General features: G+C 48.5%; 8 protein-coding genes across 8 annotated transcripts; 5 read left to right on the top strand and 3 right to left on the bottom strand.

The window, feature by feature from the left end:
* The first annotated feature begins 138 nt into the window (after nt 1-138).
* Nucleotides 139-3,505, top strand: F5Y00DRAFT_240712 (uncharacterized protein). The gene is made up of 3 exons (XM_048008279.1): nt 139-941; nt 1,001-2,750; nt 2,807-3,505. The coding sequence occupies exons 1-3, from the start codon at nt 732-734 to the stop codon at nt 2,833-2,835; spliced, it is 1,989 nt and encodes a 662-aa protein (XP_047863563.1). The 5' UTR covers nt 139-731; the 3' UTR covers nt 2,836-3,505.
* A 50-nt stretch (nt 3,506-3,555) lies between these two features.
* F5Y00DRAFT_240711 (uncharacterized protein) lies at nt 3,556-5,074 on the bottom strand. The gene is made up of 3 exons (XM_048008278.1): nt 4,842-5,074; nt 4,455-4,533; nt 3,556-4,386 (listed from the first exon to the last, which is right to left on the bottom strand). The coding sequence occupies exons 1-3, from the start codon at nt 4,860-4,862 to the stop codon at nt 4,013-4,015; spliced, it is 474 nt and encodes a 157-aa protein (XP_047863562.1). The 5' UTR covers nt 4,863-5,074; the 3' UTR covers nt 3,556-4,012.
* A 424-nt stretch (nt 5,075-5,498) lies between these two features.
* F5Y00DRAFT_240710 (uncharacterized protein) lies at nt 5,499-6,668 on the top strand. Its single transcript, XM_048008277.1, has one exon. The coding sequence runs from the start codon at nt 5,719-5,721 to the stop codon at nt 6,571-6,573; it is 855 nt and encodes a 284-aa protein (XP_047863561.1). The 5' UTR covers nt 5,499-5,718; the 3' UTR covers nt 6,574-6,668.
* A 167-nt stretch (nt 6,669-6,835) lies between these two features.
* F5Y00DRAFT_240709 (uncharacterized protein) lies at nt 6,836-8,706 on the top strand. The gene is made up of 2 exons (XM_048008276.1): nt 6,836-7,169; nt 7,333-8,706. Exons 1-2 carry the CDS (start codon nt 7,098-7,100, stop codon nt 8,437-8,439), a joined length of 1,179 nt encoding a protein of 392 aa, XP_047863560.1. The 5' UTR covers nt 6,836-7,097; the 3' UTR covers nt 8,440-8,706.
* Nucleotides 8,707-8,763: 57 nt separating this feature from the next.
* F5Y00DRAFT_240707 (NAD(P)-binding protein) lies at nt 8,764-9,713 on the bottom strand. Its single transcript, XM_048008275.1, has one exon. It carries the CDS (start codon nt 9,673-9,675, stop codon nt 8,800-8,802), a length of 876 nt encoding a protein of 291 aa, XP_047863559.1. The 5' UTR covers nt 9,676-9,713; the 3' UTR covers nt 8,764-8,799.
* A 615-nt stretch (nt 9,714-10,328) lies between these two features.
* On the top strand, nt 10,329-11,286 carry F5Y00DRAFT_113322 (uncharacterized protein). The gene has a single exon (XM_048003931.1). It carries the CDS (start codon nt 10,403-10,405, stop codon nt 11,111-11,113), a length of 711 nt encoding a protein of 236 aa, XP_047863558.1. The 5' UTR covers nt 10,329-10,402; the 3' UTR covers nt 11,114-11,286.
* Nucleotides 11,287-12,096: 810 nt separating this feature from the next.
* Nucleotides 12,097-15,231, top strand: F5Y00DRAFT_270987 (uncharacterized protein; the record flags this gene model as incomplete). The annotated part of the gene is made up of 1 exon (XM_048012704.1): nt 12,097-15,231. The coding sequence occupies exon 1, from the start codon at nt 12,520-12,522 to the stop codon at nt 15,229-15,231; it is 2,712 nt and encodes a 903-aa protein (XP_047863557.1). The 5' UTR covers nt 12,097-12,519.
* A 555-nt stretch (nt 15,232-15,786) lies between these two features.
* Nucleotides 15,787-22,904, bottom strand: F5Y00DRAFT_240705 (SEN1 N terminal-domain-containing protein). The gene is made up of 5 exons (XM_048008274.1): nt 22,215-22,904; nt 18,556-22,161; nt 16,568-18,500; nt 16,349-16,510; nt 15,787-16,298 (listed from the first exon to the last, which is right to left on the bottom strand). Exons 1-5 carry the CDS (start codon nt 22,559-22,561, stop codon nt 16,200-16,202), a joined length of 6,147 nt encoding a protein of 2,048 aa, XP_047863556.1. The 5' UTR covers nt 22,562-22,904; the 3' UTR covers nt 15,787-16,199.
* Between the last annotated feature and the right edge of the window lie 46 nt (nt 22,905-22,950).

The following is a 22,950-nucleotide window of genomic DNA, read 5'->3' as shown; positions in this document are numbered from 1 at the left end:
CTGCGGCGGTGCCTAAATGTGGCTGTTTCATTTTTCGACTACATTCGAGAACATCTATTGGTCGAGGTCCCCCAATATTATTAGTCAGACAACGCTTGATGATGTCGGGCGGGTTTCGTGCAGATACATCTATCCTATCCTTGGTCACTTCAAATGTACATTGTCACGAAACACTATTCCGAAATTACTACAACAGTAAGAGGACAATGTCACTTACGAGATAAATGAATTAAACAACTTTTTCTCTTCCCATTCTCTATTCCTCTACTTGACAACCAAGTCCATACATACAAATTTACAACCGGCATTTCCTTTTTTCCAAGCTGCATCAGCTGGACCAGCTGCATCTATCTGCCCTTGAAATCTGGTTGCCTCCCAATCGCCTCTTTTCGATTTCCAACGTAACCAATAACCAACCAACCGCTACTTAGCACCCCGAACTTGCGTAACCGCCTACCGACCGCATCTTGACGCCAACTTCCGGTACAATACTACGGGTAGCCGCGCACGCTTCATGTTACGCATCCCACAAGGCGCAGATACGCAGCCTTGAATCATATACTATATTCTATTCCAATTCCGTATCCCAATTCAAATGATTGCTTGGTAGTACTTACTAGGTAATTCTACATCAGCTTGGGGAAGGTTGGAGATAGTGACCGACTTCCTATGATTTCCCCCTTCTCTCCCCTACCCCCCTTACATCACACGACCTCTTTACATCTGTCACCATGCCGTCCATCCTCAGCGAGGAGGATAAGGAGACCGTTCGGCGAGTAGTACCAAAGCATACCAACAAGATCCACGCCGTAGCTGTCGCGAGATTATACGTCGCATACCCGAATACTTCAAAATGGACCTACACCGGCCTGCAGGGCGCTATCGTCCTATCCAACGACTTGGTAGGACATACGTACTGGTTAAAGCTGGTTGACGTATCTGTGAGTCCTTGTTCGGTCTTAAGCCATAGTTATACTTCTTAATTTCTAACAATTTGTAGCCCGCCGGTCGGGGTGTAATATGGGACCAGGAAATATTTGAGAACTGGTCTTACAACCAGGACCGAACTTTCTTCCATACCTTCGAGCTCGAAGACTGCTTAGCAGGTTTATCTTTCGTCGACGAGAAGGAAGCCAAACAATTTAAAAAGAAGATGGACGATAGGGAGAAGAACGCCTCCAAGGCTACAAGAAATACTCCTTTCGGTGGAGCCACGCAACAACCGGCCAAGACTGGGTTCTTCGGGAGCATATTTGGGGGGCATAGGCACGCCTCAGCACCCACAGCACCCACGCCGCCCGAGTCACCTCGAAGTAGCGTTCCACCTTCTCACCATGGCAGAGTCTCTTCGGGGAGCGTTAATGGTTTTCACAAGCCAACCTCCAAATTTGCTAAGCTGGAGGCATATGATCCTAACTGGCGAGATAATTTTGGAAATTTCCTGTCGGAGCAGGGCCTCACAGATGAGTTCATCAGGGAAAACCAAGACTTTATTGTTGAGTTCTTGAAGGAACAGGGTACTGGGATATCCGAAAACGGGACATCACGTTCTACACCGGCACCACCACCACCGCCTCCCCCGCCAGCCAATAACTCGACTTCTAACGGGTATAATGCATACGGCCACGGTCGCCTACCACCTCCTCCACCGCCTCCTCCTCCCGGAGGGGGTCGCTCGGTGTCGGAAAGTCTAACATCGTCAGGCTCGCGTCGTGGTGCTCCCCCGCCCCCTCCCGCACCTCGTAGGTCCGGTAAGATAGAGCTTGTGCATAGAGAGCCAACACCACCAGAAGAACCAGTACCACCCCGGCCACGGTTCAATGCCCCTCCTCCACTACCAGATGCTGGTAAATATGCTCATACCGAGAGCGCTCCCCGAGCTCCTCCCGGACCAGCACCTCCCCCAAGACCGCCAAAGACCCCGATAGAAGACAATGAAGAGACGTCTACGGGACACAAGTTTAGCGTACCCCCTGCTTTTACGGGCCAGAAGCAAAATCACGCGCCTCCACCACCAGCCAGAGGTCCAGTGCCTCCACCGCCAAGGGAGCAGCCTCAGTCTGCACCAGCACCACCACTCCCTCCAAGTCTTCCTCCAAGTCTTCCCCCAAGCCTTCCCCCAAAAGTGCCTGGTCCGAGTGTAGCGGCGCCGCCACCGGCACCACCTCCACCCCCTGCCGCGTCTCGGCCAACTCCCGCGCCTCCTCCGCGGAGCACACCTCAGCCGCCAGTTCCACCGCCGAGCGCACCAGCTCCACCCCCTTTACCTCAGTCATCGGCACCGCCGCCACCTCCACCGCTACCTGGCGCTGGCTCTGGTCCTGGTGCACCTCCTCCACCCCCTCCGCCTCCTCTCCCGTCCGGGGGTGCAGGAATTCCTCCGCCGCCACCACCACCTCCACCACCTGGAGCTGGAATACCTCCAGCACCGCCGCTACCGCCTCCCAACCGCGATTCGGGCTATTCATCCGGGGTTCCACCTGGTGTTCCAGCTGCAGCCGCCGCGGATACTGGGCGTTCTGCAATGCTTGAAAGCATCCAAAAGGCCGGTGGAATTGCAGCGCTCAAAAAGGTGGACAGGACTCAAATCAGAGATAGGAGCGCAGCCACAGTTGGGGGAGGGTCAGACACGGGACCGCATGGTAGTGGACTGCCACCCGCAGGCATTGCCCCCGCAGGTCCCGGAGGCGGAATGGCCGATGCTTTGGCTGCGGCGTTACAGAAGCGGAAGGAAAGAGTTCGTGATAGCGGTATGTTCTTATCTACGTTAATCCAGACTAGTGCTTCGAGACTAACAACTATGAAGATGATGAGAAGAGTGATGATGAGTGGTAGAGCCATATTCACAAGATTCATCCGGAAGAAAGCAGAAGTTATCCAATTATGGGATAAGCTGGCTCATGAGTATGTAGCCCGAAAGCGATCGGAAGAGAATGGAAGCACGAACGTCTGCTTAGTCGCAGTTAGTGAGGCAACTCAGAAGACGAGGTTTCTATAAGTAGTAGAGGCCTCGCCCATTATCAAATGAGTTGCGAAAGAAGAACTGGATGGACCTAACTTAGTAGGTAACTAGCCGTCCCTCTATTTCAAGAAAAGAGCAAAGCCTTGAAAGCTTTTTATATGCAAACAAATATGTACCACTAAAATCAAGCATGCAAGGCGGAAAGGGGGGGTGGTATTGTGTTCATTATAGCGGAACCGACTACTGCACCCAAAGGAGGGCGGAGTAAAGAAGGTACCTAGCAGTATACCGTTTAGCGGATTGGGGGAGCAAAACTCGTAGGGACTTGGAGCCTGTTGTCGACGTCTAGAGAGCCTGCATGCAGAATGAGGATTATAGAATATGGGCACGAGCACGTCGGACGGGTGTCCAGGTAATAGGGGTTGATTGCTTATCGACTATTGACTTGGAGCTCTGAGCTTGGTATAGTTTTGGAATAGAAAGGATTAGAGAATTGATAAACCTCAGTTAACTAGGAATTATACAAATGAGTATCAAATCAAATAATTATTACATCACGTCACGAATGAGTGCCTAAGCGTAGTTATAGTATGTTGAGAGAAGAAGCATCTGTATTGAAAGCTAGCAACTAACTGACTTCGTATTGGAAGTCATGTCTCGCGACGCAGGTTCATTATGATTATGCTATCGTCCCCCAACCATCCATCCTTCCTGTCTTCATCAATGCCAAAACCACCGAGAAATAGACTGCAAAAGGGGGAAATAATATCCGTAGCAGCGGAAAAAAAAAATCGTCGTATCTAAGCTGCCAAACGGCAAAGGGCCATGACGTCTCTCCCACCATGTACCCTGCCGCTTGCTTGCCATCAAAGCCGCACCACCCGACTGTCGTGGAACCCAGACCACATGGTAGTAAGTATGATCCGGGTTTGAGAGAGAAGACAGGCTTTTTCCTCTGGTCTTGGGGGTCGCTATGAGGTAGGTTGTAGGGCATAGCTGAACCCGCAGACCAGGTGAGTGATACGTCCCCATCCAAGCAGGAAGGGAGAACTAGATGTCGTCGATGTCGACCTCCTTGCCGCCAGCAGCGCCCGCCTCGTCGGATTCGGAATCGCGGTCCTCGTCGAACTCGAAGCCGCACTCGCCCTCGTCGTTGGGGCCGTAGGTGTCCGTCTCGTTGATCTTGGCGCTCTCGGGTAGTTCGCCGTAGGCCTTGAGGGAACGGGCCTCGTCGGCCGAGTACTTGAGGATGACGTCGCCTTTCTCGTCCTGGTAGTCTCGTAAAGAGAGCAGGATGATATCGCCGTTGTTGATCCAGACTTTCTTGCGCAGTTTGCCACGGATATGCGCTAGTCGCTTCGCGCCGTCAAAGCACTGCGCCTCGAGGCGACCGTTTCCGAGCATCTTGACTACCTGGGCGTATTCTGATTTATCTTTGTTAGAATCTACCTTTTTTGGTTTGGGGGGTCTTTTATTGCGGTATGCGACGTACCTTGTCCCTCCTCTTTGAAGGTCAACTCGCGCTTCTCGTTGTCGTTCTCGTTCTTTCCACGACGACGATTCTTACCTCCCTATTGAAGACATGTTAGTTTAATCGAATAACTATTTGATATTGCGACGCGCGACAATATAGTGAGGGGTATAAAGGTTGAAAGTGTGATCGGCTTGCAAAATGGCTTGATTTGCCGTTTCTCTTTGATAAACCCAACAGACACAAAATCCCACAAACTTCCCTAAGCTGTGTCTAGTCGAACACTGGCTTTTGGGTAATTGTTGTCTTTGGACGGGATCAAATTCACGAGCTGACCACACACAAAAGGAAAAAAAGGATAGAAATTTAAGACTTGTGGCGGGGTCGACGTCGGAATATTGTACGCACCTTTCCCTTATTCTTAGGCATATTGGCGGAAAACTAGGAGATCTTCTGATATATGTAGGGTAAAATGGGATCCGATTTGTTATGTTTTGGTATCGAAGATGGAAGTCGACAAAGTATCTGAGACTTCCGGGGTTGTTGATTTACGTTGAATGTTGTTGTCAAGGGCAGGAAATGTGTTGGTGACGAGGGGCATTTAAATAACGAACAGAAATGGACAGCGAGTGGGGGCAGCTTAGTGGACTAGCTGACTATAGTAGTAGCTAATGGTTTAAGTTGTAAATGGCAGTACCTATGCAGGTAATATACTTTAGTTTACGACCAAGCAACTATTTAAGTTAAAGTATTTTTCTTATGAACAGTACGAAGGTTGGGGCCAAAAGTCTTGCACATCTAAGCTTGGCAAGGCCACGTGCGAGTAAAAAGAGACTGCACGGTCTTATTTAAGCCATAGTGGCTGATGTCGCTATAAATATAGTGGTAAGCCACCTAAATTCAGTGGACAGGCCACTATCCGACCTTCAGCTTAGCGTGTGGCTGATACAGTATTAATAAGTTAAAAGACGTACGAAAATCGATGCCAAGATTTGGACATGTGCAAGACTTTTGGCCCCAACCTTCGTACCTTTGAGTTTTTTACGTACCTAGGCAGGTACAATACCTATCTCCGCCACCACTAACTTTAGCGTACATTAGGTAAAGTTCGAAATTTTACAAGGCTGAATCATTCTAAAGCATAAAATTCATCGAAAACGCCACCTCATTCTTCCTTATTTCTTATACGCCTCTAACCAACATCGTACGGTTCACTTAAAGCTATGAGCCGTTTGACAACTCCTCGGTTACTCATCGGTTATACGGGGGACGGCCTAGGTAAATCATGACAAGCTTGCATCTTGCCCGGCCCCTGGGAAAACTACGGCTTCCACATTATGGACTATCACATTATGGACAATATGTTTCTCTCCAAAGATGGATGAGCAATGAGAGAGCGCTTACGGATGAGCGCCGCCCAAAACGCCCGCAATCAAGCACCTTTTCGAGTGCCTTAGGTGGATCTACATCTGAAGGGGAAATCCAACCTGGTGATCATATCGTTGCTTTCTGCAGAAAGTACCAAGTCTCGTTCCCTTCAGTCCTACGACGCGTTTCTGGATTTAAATTGACGCCGAATCCGTTCGAGTTAGGTGTCTTGATTTCTGAGAAGCATTGCTTCACTAAGAATTCGCTGAGATACCTGGATAAATATGAACAGCCTTTTACCAAATCGGTTTTGGAAATGTACATTGCCCAGAAGAAGCAGCCTCTGTGGTATTCAGTCCATTCTGCTGGTACAACATCGCCTCTTCCGGGCAGAGTATCATCAAGAAGAATACGCCATGCGTTTCGCGATGCGTTAGCCGCCCGAGGATATGACCGGGAGGGCAGAAAAATAATGACGGACGATTCTAATATTGCGGATTTGCATGGGACAGTGCACATCTATTGCGCAAATCCAAAGGCTGCTTGCAATCTGAAATTCCCGGAACTCGTAAAGCAAACCAACAAAATTGTGTCTGCTATTGAACCCATGCTCGCACGAGACAAAGATGGCAAACGTATCCATGTAATGCAAAGCTATCAACGACCCGGGAATCAGTACTCAGAATCGGCGCGGAGGTTTATGGATAATAGGAAATTGATGGATAAGAAGAAAGTTAACACAAACACACAATATCGCAGTCGTGCGAAATGATAGCTGCTCTCAATCAGGTACTTACATGGAAATACGGAAAATATATTATGAAAATATAATATGAAAAAACATATCAATATATCTCGATACATGAATGTTATGTCTTGAGAAATGAAAATCGCTGTCACATGTTTCAATATTCACATATGTAAATAGTAGATATTCGCGGGGTATCGCAAGGTTTCCGCATGCGATAACGCGTAAGGAGACAGGTAAGAAGGTACCTACCTACCTCCTATGTAATTTCCTAACAGCGCGGAGTTGGAAATTAGGGCCCTAAATTTCTTGGAAATAAGCTAGGTACCTACACCTAACATATGTAGTACAAGCTCAGGTACAAGCTCAAGCACCTTTTCCAAAGTACATCATCGATCATCTAACTATCTGGATTGATCATTGATCTGTACCAAGTTCCAATCTACCTAGTTACACTACAAATCCACACTACAACTTTCATCGTCGACACTTATATTGACACTTATATTCCCACTTCATTTCGAGCCTCAAAACCGTCTTTAGCGACAATGCTCGTTTCTCTTACCGTCGGCAAAGTTGATGCCGGCGTAACTGTTTTACTAACCCCTGATAAACGTTTGGTAAGTACAATTATCTATCCATCTCTGTCCTTACTGTCGCAATTTACATACAATTTCATAAACCCTTCAAATTTAGAAATCCTTCTTACCCTAATATCTAACCAATTAGCCTATCCACTTTAATAATAATGATAATAATAATAGATCTAATGGAGATATCTAGATCGAATTCCCCTCAATTCTATTACCCCCAAATATCGTTTCAGGCTCCATAGTCGACATCACCGTCTCTCGCAACAACGAATCTGAAGCTAAAGCAGAGGCCCAGTTCTCAGCTCTTCAAGATCGCATATTCTCCTGCTTCGGCGCATCCGAACCTAGTATACCTGTCCTCAGCTGCCGCAATGCCACCCAAACCTCTGTAGTCCTCGAGTGGGACCCTATCGAGCTCGCCACTGCCGACCTCATCTCCCTCTCCCTTTATCGCAATGGTCAGAAAGCTGGGAACATCCCTCGGCCCCTGCAGATGCACAGCACCAAGATCAGCGGCCTTGCGGTCGATTCCGAATATACCTTCCATCTGGTCCTGCGCACCACCGCTGGCATAAAAACCAGCAAGCAGGTCGTTGTCCGCACCCACAAAATGACCGACCTAAGCGGCATAACTATTACTACGGGTATCCTGCCACCCCACACGCGCGAGGAGCTCACCAAGGCTGTCGAGCGCATTGGCGCTAAGATCGTCGATGGTGTACGCATCGATACTACGCATTTTGTTACAACCGAAGGGCGCGGCGTACCGTGGGAGAAAGCTGTCGAGATGAATATTCCCGTTGTACGACCAGAATGGGTGGATGCCTGCGAAAAGAACGGTCGCATCCTGGGTGTTACCAAGTTTTATTTGGATGCCCCGAGACCTGCCCCTGTTGAAAGCAGGGAGGAGACGCCCAAATCAGCGCCGTCCCCTGCGCCGATACAAAACATCCAGAAGGACCTTCCACCGGCGCCGGCCCAGTCTAGCAGTAATAAAGAAATAGAAGCTAAGCAGGACGAGGAGAAGAGTGAAAGCAGCGAGGAGGAAGACGACGAGGATAAGACAGGAGATGAAGAGAAGGCAAAAGCCACCGACGAGCAGAAAGTAAGGCTTGAGGATAAAGATACCCAGAAGGTCGCCCTACGACCTGGAAACCAATCGCAAGCCGACGAAAAGGATATCGAAGAGAAAGAGAGCAAGAAGAAGAGCGAGAAGGAGAGCGGGGATAGCTCAGACGAAAAGGGGCCCGCGCCATCTCCTGGAGACGAGGCGTCTTTCCAAAATGTGGAGCTGTAGGGGCGCGGTCGAGCCTTGAAATATAGCATGGAGTTCTCAGGGGTTTCCCAAAAATACCCGGCTAGGTCATGAAAATGGTAGTTGTCAGCTCCAACTATTAATATACTTGTACAGTAAGAAGGATGTTTTCGTTTACGTCCTTTGAAATTATACTTGTCGTAGTTTTAATAATCCATGGATGCCTTTGAGAGGCACGTTATTCATACAGGTGTTAGGAGATGTAAATATAATATATAATAGGTTGACCAAATATCCATCGGTACGCTATTCCTACTAAGAATACCATGCCTTTTCCCTTCAGTGCCAACCGGAGTAAACATTATAGCTCGCTCTAAATTAGGTACCTAAATTATATCAAGCTCAAGGCAGAATCTCATCCCCCCGATGGTCCCAGCAACGACCCCTATCCTCGCTAATCTCCCTCGTCCGCACCACCTCCAACATGCGCTCAGCAGCGTACTCGGGGGTAAATAGCTGCCCAGCCGGCACGCGGTCCCAGTACTCGCGGCTCAAGCCCGTCCGCACCGTGCCCGGATGATACGCGATAGCCCCCGCGGCATCCGCGCACCGCACCCGCAGATGGTTGTCGAACGTCTTGGTCAGGCTGTTCACGGCCGCCTTGGACGCCCGGTACGTGTACCACCCGCCTAGCCTGTTATCCGCCGTGGAGCCCACGCGCGCCGAGGCCGTGAGCCAGGTTGCGTGGTTGGGACTGCGGACGGAGGAGGATAGGAATAGGGGCTCGGGGGATATAGCGACGCTTTTCCGCGGGAGGAAGGTGCTGAAATGTTTGATTAGCAGGAGGGGGCCGAGGGTGTTGGTTTGGAAGGTGTGCAGCGCGCGGGCGTAGTCGATGTCCTGAGGGCTCTTTTCTGGGTGCAGGAGGATCCCGGGGAGCGCGAACGCGAGACGGAGGTGGTGCGTTTCCGGCGGGAATAGCCTGGACGCTTCTAAGGAGGCGGAGCGGAGCGTGGACTCGTCTGTTACGTCGACTCGGGCTACGTGTAGTCTTTTGGCGGCTGCCGAGGCTGATGCTTCGTCTTTGTCTCCTACGGATTCGGGAGGTGACGACGACGACGACGTATATAGATTATCTAGGATAGACGTCCGTAGGCCTGGTAGATCAGCCCGGGCCGTTGCTAATATAGGCGCGGTCGTTGTCCGGAGCAGGTGCCGCGTCAGGGCGTGGCCGATGCCGCGGCTTGCCGGGGAGACGAGAATCCACGGTTTGGACATTTGGTTCTCCTGCTGTTATATTACTTATACCCCCTGACTAATGACGATGTATTTACATACAATTTGTTCGTAAAAGTTACTTTTCGTAAATACCTCCTAGGAAGTTAATATGCGCTACTGATGATTCATCATTACTGTCACGATGTAAGAAAAAGAAAAAGAAAAAGAAGACCGCAATTTCACTATCGCCATCTGACGACTATTTTGACCCTAGTATCATATACTACTTGTTGTCTAAGTGTGGAGTATATTCAGACGATATACGGCAAAGCTATATTCCATATGTCACCTACCTCCGGGGTTGCAGACTCGGGCTATTATAACAACCCGAAGGGGTGCCTTCTGGTGATATTCATGGCAGGGTACGGGAGGCACATATGGATATATGAGTCAAAGATCTCGGGATTTATTTATAACTAGCCGCAAATCATACCGTGGATCTTTCATTACTCCTCCCTTCTTATTGAGGGGACGAGAGGGCAAAAGTGAGTCACAGAGCTGATTTACATACCAGCTACCAACTGTGGCAATACATCGTATCCCTAAGCCTATGGGAAAGAATTATAATGTAATACCCCGATATATTCTTGGCAGTACAGCTGCGTATATAGGTAGCTGGCGTTCAAGTGCCTAGTCTAGTTCAACAGGGCTCAGTTAAGCATATATCAACCTGCTAAGTCTATTGATAATTCACTTACATTAATATTCGTGCGGACTTGATTCAGCCATGGCATCTGATGGAAGCGATATCATCTCCTCTGTGAATCAAGCAAGGATTAACGTGACACTGTCTACATCTCCGACACTGTCTCTCAGCGATCCCAAGGCGGAGCTTCGGTTCATACTGACCCTCCAAATAGTCACGTCGGCACGGGAGGGTCATCCGATTACCATATGTACCGATTTATCTGCCTTGGATGTTCTGGACGAGGGATGCGGCCTGATCGACGTGCTTGCTCGCGGTGCTTTTGGAGCACTTCGTAGCGCGTCTGGCGATGCTACCAAGAACATCTCTCTTGGTTACTTCCACGTACGATACTTTACTAATAGCACATCGTCAGACCTCAGGGAGCATGGCAAGCGGTTCGTCACAATTCCTGGTGACGGATCTCCTGTAACAGTGGTCCATAGGCTAATCTGGGAACGCATCTTCAAATACGCAGATAGACGTAAAAAGGATGACCTAGTTCCAGGGGATAGATTCAACATCGCCATGAATAGGCGCTTCCTCAGGTCTGACTGGTGGTGTTGGGGCGACCTCGAGTCGGACCTGAAGGACAAGCATTTGCACGTCTGGCACCCCGGTCGCTATATGGGATCAAAGCCGGACGATGAGGAGTTCAAGGATGGAAGTTGGGTTTTCGGCGAAGATCCGCAGTTGTTGACCTGGGAAGATGTCACCGAAGGTCGGGATGTGAGTTTTGAAATAGTTGAATAAATAGCCGGCCTACCCAAGAGCGAATAAATAAATTCATCCATTTATGGAATCGAGAAGGTCAGACTCGGAAACGTTAAGACATATGTAATTATGTAACGGCCTTTATGCGGAGAATAATAATATGAGAATATATAGGTAGACAGGGATAACGATGCTCTCTATCCCTGTAGAGACCTCGAGGCTTTTGAAATAGTTGAACTTAAATTGATGCTCTCTTATGTAGTTTGACATGACAATGACTCGTCCAACTATCAACAACCAACAACCAACAACCGAAGATATCAGTTCGACGAGAGGCAAATAAATAGTTGATTAGGTTAAATGCTTGAAACGCATGTATTTACTTAAATATCCCAATCCTAAAATAAAAAGGAATATCTAGGTAGTATTCGAAGCCGTTAGTCACTCTGGCGTACGGACATATGTACAATACATAGCAACCAATATTTCTCGGGTGTGGCTTTGGATAGTTTGCATATGTCTAACATGGATAAGGGGTTGAGTACTTTCTGAATTAATCACCGACCCCAATTCAAACATCAGTTGAAAAAGAAAGTCGAACGCGTGGCAAAAGTCCCCTAGGGTTCCTAGCATACCTACCTACCTCCTATGTATCTTATTCTCATTCACATTCTTCTGAAACATACCTCGAGAATCTCGAGTCACTTGGCTTCATAGAGGAATGTACTGTGTTATCTATTATATTATTGTTTATTGCTTCCAACGTTCTGCTCCCCATCAAAATGTATCTTACGTGCTCGTACTCGGGGTAACTTGGGATGTGTGATCAAGGTTGCCATGCATTCACCTAGGTCAAAGCCTGTAAGTCATAAACTCAGTTATTCTACTTCTCCTTGTTAGGCTAGCTACCTAGTCTTCATATCCATATGTCGATCACAAGTTACGAGACAAGCTTCTCCCCGACAATGTCTAGTTCGGATGGATGGTATATTGAGTTTCTCGGCCAGTTGCCGAACTCTACCGTTTTACTTCTCCAGCCCATCATTTGACTGGAGCTTTTTTCTTATTTGTCAGGTTCTCATTCTAACTACCCGTACTTATCCCTGATTAGGCCCTCTCCAAGACTGCAAGGGGCCTCGTATATACAACGTGTTAAGTACCCTACGCGTTGTAGCCTCTTTCTAACCCCTTCGTGAAGGCTATATACGAGCTGTCTTCGAGGCAATCCTTTCGATGTCGACTTTGGTTCAGTGATACCTAGCTAAGGTTGTAGAATACCTGATTCTACCTAATGTCTCTTGTAATGTCACGGATACCGGGGGCGGGAGGAGTTGAAGTAACTGTGGCGTACACTGTCACTACTTTACACATGAATGATAGCGTCGCTTGAGAAATAGAGTTTCTGTCATCCTGTCATCCTGCCATCTCCGCTCAAGGATTTTATTATGGAGAGCATCTTCTTAAAGTCAATCAACTGGGGGATTCTTGTGGAAAAGGAAATAGTGGTCCAAACAAATCATGAAGTCGTTGAAGACTTGGAAGCGCCCCATCCGCCATCTATCGTATCCATTATTCGCTCTGGGTTCGACTTGAGGGGGGGAACTACAACTTCCGAGGCGCTTCAGAGGCCATCGTCTCGTCCTCAAGGCAAGATGGTTTCCCGTCCTGACGTCGGGGAGGGAGAAAATCCCGAAGAGGGCCTTGCCGACTTTTTCCGTAGCGAGCCCCCTCCAGGCAATTTTATGTCGATACCCGACGACGTGAGCGTTTATTCGGTCCATAAGAAATGGGATATGTTTAAGGTCTTTGGGAAAAGGCGAAAGAGTCGAAAACGCCAACCACCGCTTATTAGACTTCCGGATACTGCTATTTCCGCTAGAACTATTAGCGGCCACCGATACATTGCCATATCGGTCCCTTCCGGCAATTCGCATTCTGAATCAATTCCTACCCAGCAACAGTCGGCACTAAGGCCCATTGGAGCAAAGTTTCAGCAGGAAATTGGGTCGGAACATAGCCCGGCGTCAAATCGTAATATCCATAATATCCAGGTCTCCAGGCCCGTGACCGGGGATCGTGAATCACAATCCTCAGCGTCGCTGGCGCCAAGGTCATTAAGGCAACCAGAAGCATTCACCTTTCTCGCGTCTCCTCCTAGAAAGGCATCTATGCTTTCAACGCTACCATCACACGAAGAAGAACCTTATTCTTCGAAGGGAAAAGAACCAGACAGGCAGGATAAGTCTGAGAGTAATATATTAAGCAAGTCGCCGATAAGTCCTTCGGGGGCTAGCAGAACGACACCTCTCGCCGAACGTGAGTCTAGGCCGCCTATAGGAAGCTTAGAAGGACGAAGTGAACAACAGATGAAGGCACCAGACCTCGAACGACTTGAAACTGGAACGGTCCCTCGGATAGTTGAAAGTCCGCCTCAGAAACAGGCTATACAAGAATCCGAGCAGAAACAACCGGAACAAACCAGTGATAACTCTATGACAAGAGGTAGGCCAACGAAAGCCGAAAAATCTCCTGGCTCTCCGCGTATTCTCTCGACGAACCTATTGTCCATGCCAGATTTACCGGTACGGACTTCCAGCAAAAGAGCAGTAACGACAGCAAGAGCTAAGCTTAATGGTGCTGAGGATGCTGCTATCGATCGACTAGAACCGATTAGTAGAGCTGCCACTGGTTCTAACACCGGCAGTGGAAATGAGACGGCAGCCGGAAATCGTGCGTCGTTTGCCGAGAGTTTAATGACAGATTCCTCACCAAAGGTGTTAAAAGCAGAGACAGCCACAGCATACCACCCTATAGTAGTTCGCACATCATCTTCACGGCCCGAAATCCATTCCCCCCTGAATCTGAACTTCCCCTCCCCACCCACAGACAAAACCAATCGTTCGGTGCAGGCGAATCTTTTATCACCTCCCACCACATCCGAAGGAACTCCGAGCCGCAAGGATCGCGTCAGGGAACGGAAGAAAAGAGATATGGAGAAGTTAAAGGCCAAGATTTATCAACCTCCAGCGTCGCGTCTTCTCCAAGTTGAATCACAAGCCGAAAATGCCTGGCCAGAGTCTCCGGTGCTTGGCCGGTTTAACCAAGACCTAGGCTTACCGCCTTCTAGGCCGTATATAACGGGGAAAATGTCAGATATCAGCCCTATCAGGCCTAGTATTCAATTAAAATCTCCCTACCTATCAGCAGAGACTGTGGCGAAGAAGCGACGTAAGAGAAGTATCAGTGCCCCAGTACTAACCAGCTCATCGTCTCCGTCGTCATCTCCCTTAGAACCCCTAAGAGCAGCGCCTTGGGAGGATAGCACATCTTACTACCGCCGAAGAGAACGACTAGCAGAGCACGAAGAAGCAGCAGCGAGGAGGACACGGTACGCAGCTCACGCGCTGGCAGAGCAAAATGAGACCCGTGAATGGGCGATGCGGCAGAAGCTTCTGCGGCGGTACGAGAAGCTAAAAGAAAGCCGTACAAAAGACATGGAGAAACGGCTGCGCCGCGTAGAACGGAACGGGGAGATTCTTATGCAGACGTTAGTATCTCTGATGAAAACTCTCGACACCTTGTTGCAAGACCGACAAGTCCTACAACGCAGCGTTTCTTCGGCATACCCTGCAGCCAGTTCCGTTCCGCAACCACAATCGCAACCTCACAGGTCCGCAGAGGGACGAACTCAATCCTTAAGATCCGCACGCAGCTTTGACAATTCGCTCCCGATGCTACGATCGCAGCCGGAGCAGAGGGAGATCCCTTTTCGAAGACACCGTCCCCGGAGCCTACGCCTTTCCGGACATGGACGCCAATCAGGCACGACGAGATGTCCACAGCAGAGCGGAGGAGGGCAAGAAAGCAGCGAAGCGGATACCCGCGTCCGTCAGTCGGCATTAGAAGCACTACAGGCGCAGTTACAATCCCAGTCTCGATTTCCCCGCAGTGCTCGAGCCGGAGGGCTTTCAAGCTACTCCAGCAGCATCAGCAATACCCACAGCGACGAAACTGGTAGCCTCGAGGTCATGGAGCCGCTTATGCGCGAACTTCAGGAAGCAGCGGGGTACGGCGTCGAACGACGCCAGGGGGGAGAGCGTGAGGAGAAGGAGGGCGGGACGTCTCTTAGCGAGAGCGAGGTCTTTAATCTTTTCTGATTTAGGAGATACGTTGCTTTATACCCTCCCTTTATATTTATTTCATTTGTTTTTATCCCAACTATACTCTACCCAAAGTTGGTCCTGGGTGTCTTTTTATGTATACAAGATCTGTGAGGGCTGGGATAACGTAGGGATAACACGTTTCCCTCATAGTAGGAGGCAAAGGGAGGTATCTGGAGGAGGAATGATTTGCGGAATCGTAAACGCACCTACGTAGTTGGCTAGCTGATTTATTCAAGGATTTATAAATCCTTGTAATTCGAATACGCCTTGCGGCATTCCGTAAGGGTGGATTTAACTGAGTTTGGGTGAGTGTGTGGTGTTATATTAAAGGATGAATAGTAGGATAGGGCTACCCAGAAGTGATACGGGATGGTCGCTTGTTATATTACGCCGTACATATTAGCGTGAAGGCTGACACGCCTACGCGGGTACGTAGAACAAAAATAGGATTTAATGAGGAGACGAGAATAGTTGAGGAATCAATGAGATGTAAAGAGATTAACCCGTAAATCAAGGTTAACAGTAGGAATTTACTGAAAAGTGTTAAATCGTGGGCATCAAGAACTTCACGCATAAATAGGTAGCTACAGACGATCATAGACCAGACCACCCAGTCTACCTACCTAGGTTAGCCCTAGTCTTAAATCGGGCTCATCGTAATTATTTAACGACTTGAGGCGCCCAGCCCTGGACCGAGTGAGTCTATGAGGGCGACCTCGACTACCTAGTCTAATCTCTATGAAGTCATGTCCTGTATCCCGTTTAAGACGTTATACCCGGGTATCAAAAAAGCCGACCACTACCTAATTAGAGTCTTTGAAGAGAAGAAGGGCTCGCACTATCTACGATAACTGGAATAACTGGAATAACCCAAAGCCGTACGCCGTGAGAATGCATTTATGTTTCATTATTACCTCTGTGACGCTTTCGTTGCAAATATAAATGCATCCAGCCCATAAATATTATCGAGGCCTATTAGGTTTACGTTTGATGAAAGGATCAGAAGAAGTCGGTTTTCTCCTTGGTGGAAGTGGTTTGGGTGGTGCAGAACCAGATGGACCCTGGCAATTATTGTTAGCTGAAGAAGGGGTAAGACGACGATATTACAAACCTTGGGAGCATTCGGAGGTCCAGGAGGGGGGTTGCGCATTGTCGGAGGGTGTTTAGGGTGTTTAGGGGGGATACCCAGCACGGCCATTGCCGACGGATCCTGCGGTTGTGGCATTGCTCGAGGAGCACTCGGTGGAGCTCTTGGTTTAGTTTCGCTGGCAACCTGTGATATCATAATTTAGTTATGGCCAAGTGACTCGTTTTATTCTGGTGATTTTACCCTCTTCGGCATTTTGCCGTCTTCACTCCCATCTCTAGGCCGTTTTTGACCTGACTGGTGTATTATCGGACGTTCAGAGGAACGAATGACGGTGGCGCTCTCGCCGCGCTCGTTAAGCCCACCATATCCGTTTAGCGCTGAATTATCTATCGGACCGCCTTGTCCCTGTCGCTCGATAACAGTATAGGTCTGTGGCAGCTGGGGTGTTTGGTGTTTCTTCTTGGGTAATCGATTGGAAGGTGCAGCATCTTCCATGATTACATCTTGATCATAAGCCTGCGTGGATTTCCTTGAGATAGCATTCGGATCCTCGACTGTCGCCTCCCTGGAACCATAAGAATCGCTGGACTGGGGGCGGGAGGCTGATGGCATCGGTGTGGGTGAGATATCAAAGTTAGGAGGTGGTAACTGGGCCCCAGGCTTCCTAAGCAAAGAGAGAACATCGCCAGCAGTATAACGATCTCGAGCTTTGGCGTCTACAATAAGCTTGTTCCAGAACTCTCCCTGAACTAGAGCTCTTGAGTCTCCCAAGATAAAAAGTGACGATTTTGCACGAGTGAGACCAACGTTCATACGTCGGATATCCGTCATGAAACCAATACCACCTGTAGGGCTGGCCCGAACACACGAGAAGATGATAATCTCACACTCGCGACCTTGGAAAGCATCAGTAGTGTTAAACTCGATTTGCTCTTTAACCTTGTCTCCATATCGTCGACAGAACCGGTCACGGAGCTCAAATAATTGTGCTTTGTAAGGTGTGATGATTCCAATTTTCCCCTTGAAATCGATTGTCGGGTAATCCGCTATCAATCTGTCATAGATCTGCATGGCAACTTTGAGCTCTTCCAAGTTGACAAGCGATTGACCTTTACGGCCCTTCTCTTGGATACCCTTCACGTCGAAGAAACGGTATGGACCCAACAATGTACTCTGGTGCCACGGTTGGTATCGTAATTTCCTCATGTCATCGCCGTCTATGAGACGTCGTTCGTAGAATTCTTGACTAGGGAATAGACTGATTTCTGGGTGCATACGGTATTGCGTATCGAGTAGATGAACATCGTCGGGATGATTGCGCTGCATACGAACGAAAAGACTTTGATCATATCCGTACCGCGCAGCAGATTGTGACAACACTGTTGGCGGAAGTTGTTTCGGGTCTCCGACGAGGATGCATTTGGAACAACCATATTTCAAGGGAATTAACGCGCTCAGTTCAACGCACTGAGCCGCTTCATCAATGATCACTGTCTCGAATTCAACCTGCAGATTCTTGAACATCTCATGTCCGCTACCGCTGAGCGTTGCACACAGAACTTGAGCCGAGTCAAGAATCTCCTGCTGGATTTGACGCCGCCGGATTTCGCTCTCTCTCGCAGCTGTGTTTCCGCTATCCTTGTCAGCATCGATTTTTGCACCAATTTGACCTTGACGACGCTTCAGCTCATCGAATTTTCGCTGTAATTGATTAATCTGTGTGCGGTCTCCGACAGTCCGAGCGGCCTCCAGCTGCGGCCGTAACTCAGCCAGCTCCGACTTGATCTGTCCGGCTTCTTGGTGCATTAAGTCCCGTGAACTAGGCCCATTATTCTGATTCGCAGTGCCCTCCACGCGAGCTTTGACCATCTCGTCCAGAGTGACATCTCTTACAGCCGCATTTATGGCATCACTACGACCCAGACGCAAGACATTGATCTTATGGAATGAGCCAGTAGTAGATTTAACACCATTCTTGAGACGCAAAACCAACTCATCGACGGCAGCGTTACTTGGGGCACAGACTAGCAACTTCTTGGCCATCCCTTTATTACCTGTTGAATTAATTCCTCCGGGTCGTTTGATAGCGGTGCCACTGGTCGTAGAGAAGCTGCCCGTCAAAAGGGCACCTACCATTGCTACTATTGTCTTCGTTTTGCCTGTTCCCGGCGGACTGCATTTAATTAGCTAGGCTTCCAGTACGATTCTCTATTATTCTCTGAGCTTACCCTTGGACAAGTGTAAATGCGTCGTTTTCTTTGGCATTGAGAATTGCCTTTGCCTGGCCAGGATTCAATTGATAGTTCTGCATGACCTGGTCAATAGCATCCTGGCTAAATTTGAGCATAGGCGAAGGCTTGGCATCTAGCACTTCTGGCATCAAATCATAGTACTGAAGACTTTCCAGAGAAGCGTATTCACGTTCAATCGTGGTCATGTTAGTAATCTTAACAGCATAGAGTTCGGCCTGAGGCATCATGGTAGATAATATAGGACCCGCCCGGCCGCTCAAACGGAATTGTACTTCTAAATTGCCGTTTTTGAACTGGACACGCCAAATTCGTGCAAGGCAATGTAGCTCACCCGTTGCTTCCAACGGGTTCGAAGCGTGTGAAAATAATATGATATCCCCTTCCGCTAAGAATCTGTCCTTATTTTCGGTTATGGGCATGGCTGTGCTGACTTCGACAAATTTGTCAACGTTCATCCGATTAACAACCTTGATTCCGAAAGGCTTCGAGGTTGCTTCGTCCTTGGCTGTTACAAAAGATCTCCAAGCTTCGTTGATGAGAAGCGGCAAGAATGTTTCTTTGTACTTCCGCGGATCTTCATACGAATCAGAGACCTGAGAGCACCTTATGCCATTTGGAGGGTCACTGCCTTCATGAAAGATATCCCATTCGAGGATGGCCTGATGTAGCACGTCCATCGGAGGAATTAATCGCGCCCGCATATCCTTTGCAGAACGTTGAATCTTTACTTTCTTTACTGGCAGGCGTACGTTAGCTTTCACAAATTGCCCGCTCTTGGACGTTTTCTGTCCCGCAGCAGACCGAGCTAAAAATTCAGCATCGTCTTCCGAATCCTCCTCGTCTTCCGAGGAAGAGTTGACCATAATCTCGCTTTTCTGAGGTGCGTGGTCTTTTCCGTGTACACCAGAAAGCCCCTGAAGGCCAGACCCTTCGCCACCAACGAGCGGTTTGGGAGTTCGTAAGGCCTTAGCTCTGGCAATAGTTGCAGCGTCTCTCTTTTTCTTTTCCTCGGCCTCCTTCTGACGCTTTTCGCGGATAGCTGCTACATCAACGACCGGGGGTTTTCGCTCCGCTTGGCGGCTCCTCATCATGTCCAATGTAGCCCGGCTCTTATCCGAAGAAGAGTTTTTGAGTAGCTCACGGATGTCATCCTTGCTCGATCTGACTTGTATCTTCTCCCTCCGAGAACCGGTTGACACGGAAGTCTCAGAGCTCGACTTTGACCAAGCATCAAGCCTAGTTTGCCGTCTAGGAGGCTCACTCTTCCTAGCTGAAATAATCTGGATGTCATCTTCTTGAGTATCCTCTCCTAAAGCTCTTATTAACTCAGCCCGTTGACGTTCGTTCATGTTCGTCTGGGTATTATATCTCCCATCCTTGTTTTTAATGCAGGTATTCTTGACGAATGCTAGAGCCTGTGAGGGGAGCTCCATGTCAAACTCTACCAGTCGTCTCATGAGTTTCCCAACAACACTGACGATTACCGTGACAAGGTACAGATCCTTCAGACGGAGCATTTTGCAAAGCCCTAGGCAGTATTTGCGCGGCTGCTCGAGGATATCCCTCATGGCTTGCTTCTCAGGCTGTTCACTGTTATCGACTGAAGCAGAATGGGCAGACTGGGGACTCAGTGCGGAGGCCAGAAGACCATCCTGGGCTAAGAGAGCCTCGGCAAGTTCCATAGCTTCTCGACAAAAATTCTTCATAGTTTCCATATCAATCAATCGGCTCCAGTCTTCTGTCTGGGTGAAGGCATTGTCAAGAAAGATCCATTGTGAGTTCCACCAATTGCCAAGAACTTCGCGTTCCGTGTCAGTTAAATCCTTTGAGCGGAGTATGCCAGACGTTGGGTCGCAGAGACTACTAAGTATATCTCTCGAATATCGGATAATATTAAATTGTGGCGACCAAAGGGACATCTTCTCGTTGACATCGTTGACAACTGCTGTGTAAGAAGACAAGGCGTGCACAAAGTAGCCTTCAAGCAATTTGAGTACGGCATCCGTTCTTCTTACCTCGCCGGTAACTGTCTTAATAAAAGAAGCCCCAGCTGTGCTAATAACCTCTTCTCCATGAACAAGAGCCGCTACGATAGGTAAAATCGTAGAAGCATCTTGGCAAAGACCTTGAAGCGCGGATTCACTGAAGTCGGCCAATCTTTCAATAGCTCGTCCAACAACTTCAGCCGTCTTCTGAAACTCGATATTAAATTCCTTCTTAGTTGGCGATAGAGATTGTCTCTTCAGCGGCCGGAAAATCTCCACGGCAATTAACGGACCTGCGGCGACTAACATCGATCTGGCCAAGTCATCTGCGCCGGGCTGGAGAATTTCCAAAAATGCCTCCCAAATTCCCGACGAATTCCGTTTGACCTCCCGTTGAACATGGCTATCACTATTCTGGAGTGCGTTGAACTCTTCGACGGTGATACGAGAATCTAGGGCAAGCGCAAATCTAATTACAGACAAACCGACTTGCGACATGGCAGCATTTTGCCGGTCATCGGAGGGAAGTTGGGCTAACTGAATGATTAGATCTTTATACTTTAACGTCAGATTTAAGACCGTATTTGTGTGAATGGTGGAAGAGCCGGCATGCAACTTGTAGCTTGGCGAGACGAATGCCTCTAGAGTAGAAGATAGAGCTTCAACTGCCCCGAGAGTACAAGCCAGCTTGCCTCCAGGCGTCATGTCAGGATCCTGGGCATACCTCTGGAGGAAGTGATGCAAAAGGGAATCGCAAGCATCGCTCTTCTGATTCGTAGGAATTGATTCTACGAAAGGTTTTACCCAAGAAATAGCCGCGGGGCCTTCTAACATCAAGTCATGCTCCCCAGATTGGGTGAGCAGCGATCTGAAAGCAGGGCTCCCCAATATCTGTTCAGCAACAGCCGTGTGGGAATAATGACTATATGCATCCCAAAATGCTTTAGGTGACTTTTGTATTAGAGAACAGAAGGCCTTCAGCAGTACTTTTAAGACCGAAACCGAAGTAATTCGAGGCATCTGCGCCAGCATTAGATCGTATATGCTCGGTTGAACGGACATGGCTCGCAGAGAATGGAACACAAGATTCTCATTGAGGACATTGAGGATATGAAGAAATCCTTGCCAGAATCGAAGTAGGAATTGGGGAGATGCATTGGTGTCATTTGCTCTTAAAATTGCATTCGCCAAGTTGTCGTGAATTGCCCATTCAAAGTCTTCGGCGGTAATAGAAGGTTGTCGAGAGAACGTGTGGACGGCAAATCTATTACGAATTTCATTCTCGTCGAATAGAAAGAAGGTCATAGTCGGTAGGATCTCATCTAGTTTAAGGATCTTTCGTTTCTGGATAGATTCGAACACGTAATTGAATTGCTTTCGGTTTTCCGGCAAGCTCAAATACGGCATGCAGCAAATAGCTTCATAGAGAGATATAAGGAGTTCCTCTTTCTCCTCCTTAAGGAAAGTACTTTGGCCGGCTACGCCATTGTGGGCATTGATGAATTCGGCGGCGGCTTCGAGGCCCTGAGTGATGCGGCTAAAGTCGAATTGGTTCAGGCGGTCTTCCATCTCGGATACGACACTGTCGTCGTAAGCCCTACTCTATGAGTTAGTGTGTCTCCTTCAAAGTGTAATCGGAATACGCCTTACTGAGAAATTTCCTTAAGAAAGGACTTACGTCCCTTGTGCCAATTGCGCACACAAGTTGGGCAGAGCCTTAGGAAGTTATTAGTCCGTATACCAAACTCCTGGCCTAGATCTCCTGCCGAGTCCTCGGCCAACCCTAGTACTAATGAACATGTGTACGTCTGGATCAACCTTTTCTCGCCATCCTCGATCCTCTGTTGCTTCTCCGCGGCGCTGATTTTGCTTGGCGCATCCGGATCGTCATAGATCTCGTCATCTTCGTCGGAAACCTTCGGGCAGCATAGGTGGGAAGTTTCGGGAAACCCGCGGAAATCATCGAAGGCATTCACAAGTATTTTAGGGACGGACATGTTGAATTTATTGGGGCATGTCGCTATAGATCCCAAATCAACGTCGCAAACAGAGTCGAAAGTTGGCTACTATTCGTTCTCTAGCTCTCATTCGTTTTAGTAATTCTCTTCTATGGTTGAATGGCAAGTGCTTGATGTTTTTGTTGGGTCAATGGGATTACGTAGATTGAGTTTACACGGGATGTTCGGGCTCGTCTAGAAATAATAAGGAAGGGGAAGGTGACAAAGGAAAATGAAAAGGTGCAAATTGGATGCAAGTATTAGTATAACAGATATGCTCCGCTATACGAGTGGACGTAGCCTCACGCGCGAGAGAATTTGAGAGGGAGACAATACCGTCGCGTTGAATTGTACAGGTAGAAGAGTAATGTGCTTTGGCGCGTGAAGTT

Source organism: Daldinia vernicosa (assembly GCF_022497035.1).
Source record: "Daldinia vernicosa strain CBS 139.73 unplaced genomic scaffold F5Y00scaffold_32, whole genome shotgun sequence".
Taxonomy (NCBI): domain Eukaryota; kingdom Fungi; phylum Ascomycota; class Sordariomycetes; order Xylariales; family Hypoxylaceae; genus Daldinia; species Daldinia vernicosa.
The sequence above is the reverse complement of the archived record's forward strand: the minus strand, read 5'-3'. Positions and strand labels throughout refer to the sequence as shown.

Coding starts and splice junctions, on each gene's coding strand:
- F5Y00DRAFT_240712 (XM_048008279.1), top strand. CDS start 732: ATGCCGTCCATCCTCAGCGAGGAGGATAAGGAGACCGTTCGGCGAGTA. Junction 942..1,000: donor TAAAGCTGGTTGACGTATCT/GTGAGTCCTTGT, acceptor AACAATTTGTAG/CCCGCCGGTCGGGGTGTAAT. Junction 2,751..2,806: donor GGAAAGAGTTCGTGATAGCG/GTATGTTCTTAT, acceptor ACAACTATGAAG/ATGATGAGAAGAGTGATGAT.
- F5Y00DRAFT_240711 (XM_048008278.1), bottom strand. CDS start 4,862: ATGCCTAAGAATAAGGGAAAG. Junction 4,534..4,841: donor TGCCTAAGAATAAGGGAAAG/GTGCGTACAATA, acceptor TGTCTTCAATAG/GGAGGTAAGAATCGTCGTCG. Junction 4,387..4,454: donor CTTCAAAGAGGAGGGACAAG/GTACGTCGCATA, acceptor AAGATAAATCAG/AATACGCCCAGGTAGTCAAG.
- F5Y00DRAFT_240710 (XM_048008277.1), top strand. CDS start 5,719: ATGACAAGCTTGCATCTTGCCCGGCCCCTGGGAAAACTACGGCTTCCA.
- F5Y00DRAFT_240709 (XM_048008276.1), top strand. CDS start 7,098: ATGCTCGTTTCTCTTACCGTCGGCAAAGTTGATGCCGGCGTAACTGTT. Junction 7,170..7,332: donor TAACCCCTGATAAACGTTTG/GTAAGTACAATT, acceptor GGAGATATCTAG/ATCGAATTCCCCTCAATTCT.
- F5Y00DRAFT_240707 (XM_048008275.1), bottom strand. CDS start 9,675: ATGTCCAAACCGTGGATTCTCGTCTCCCCGGCAAGCCGCGGCATCGGC.
- F5Y00DRAFT_113322 (XM_048003931.1), top strand. CDS start 10,403: ATGGCATCTGATGGAAGCGATATCATCTCCTCTGTGAATCAAGCAAGG.
- F5Y00DRAFT_240705 (XM_048008274.1), bottom strand. CDS start 22,561: ATGTCCGTCCCTAAAATACTTGTGAATGCCTTCGATGATTTCCGCGGG. Junction 16,511..16,567: donor ACGGCAAAATGCCGAAGAGG/GTAAAATCACCA, acceptor ATGATATCACAG/GTTGCCAGCGAAACTAAACC. Junction 16,299..16,348: donor GACCTCCGAATGCTCCCAAG/GTTTGTAATATC, acceptor AATAATTGCCAG/GGTCCATCTGGTTCTGCACC.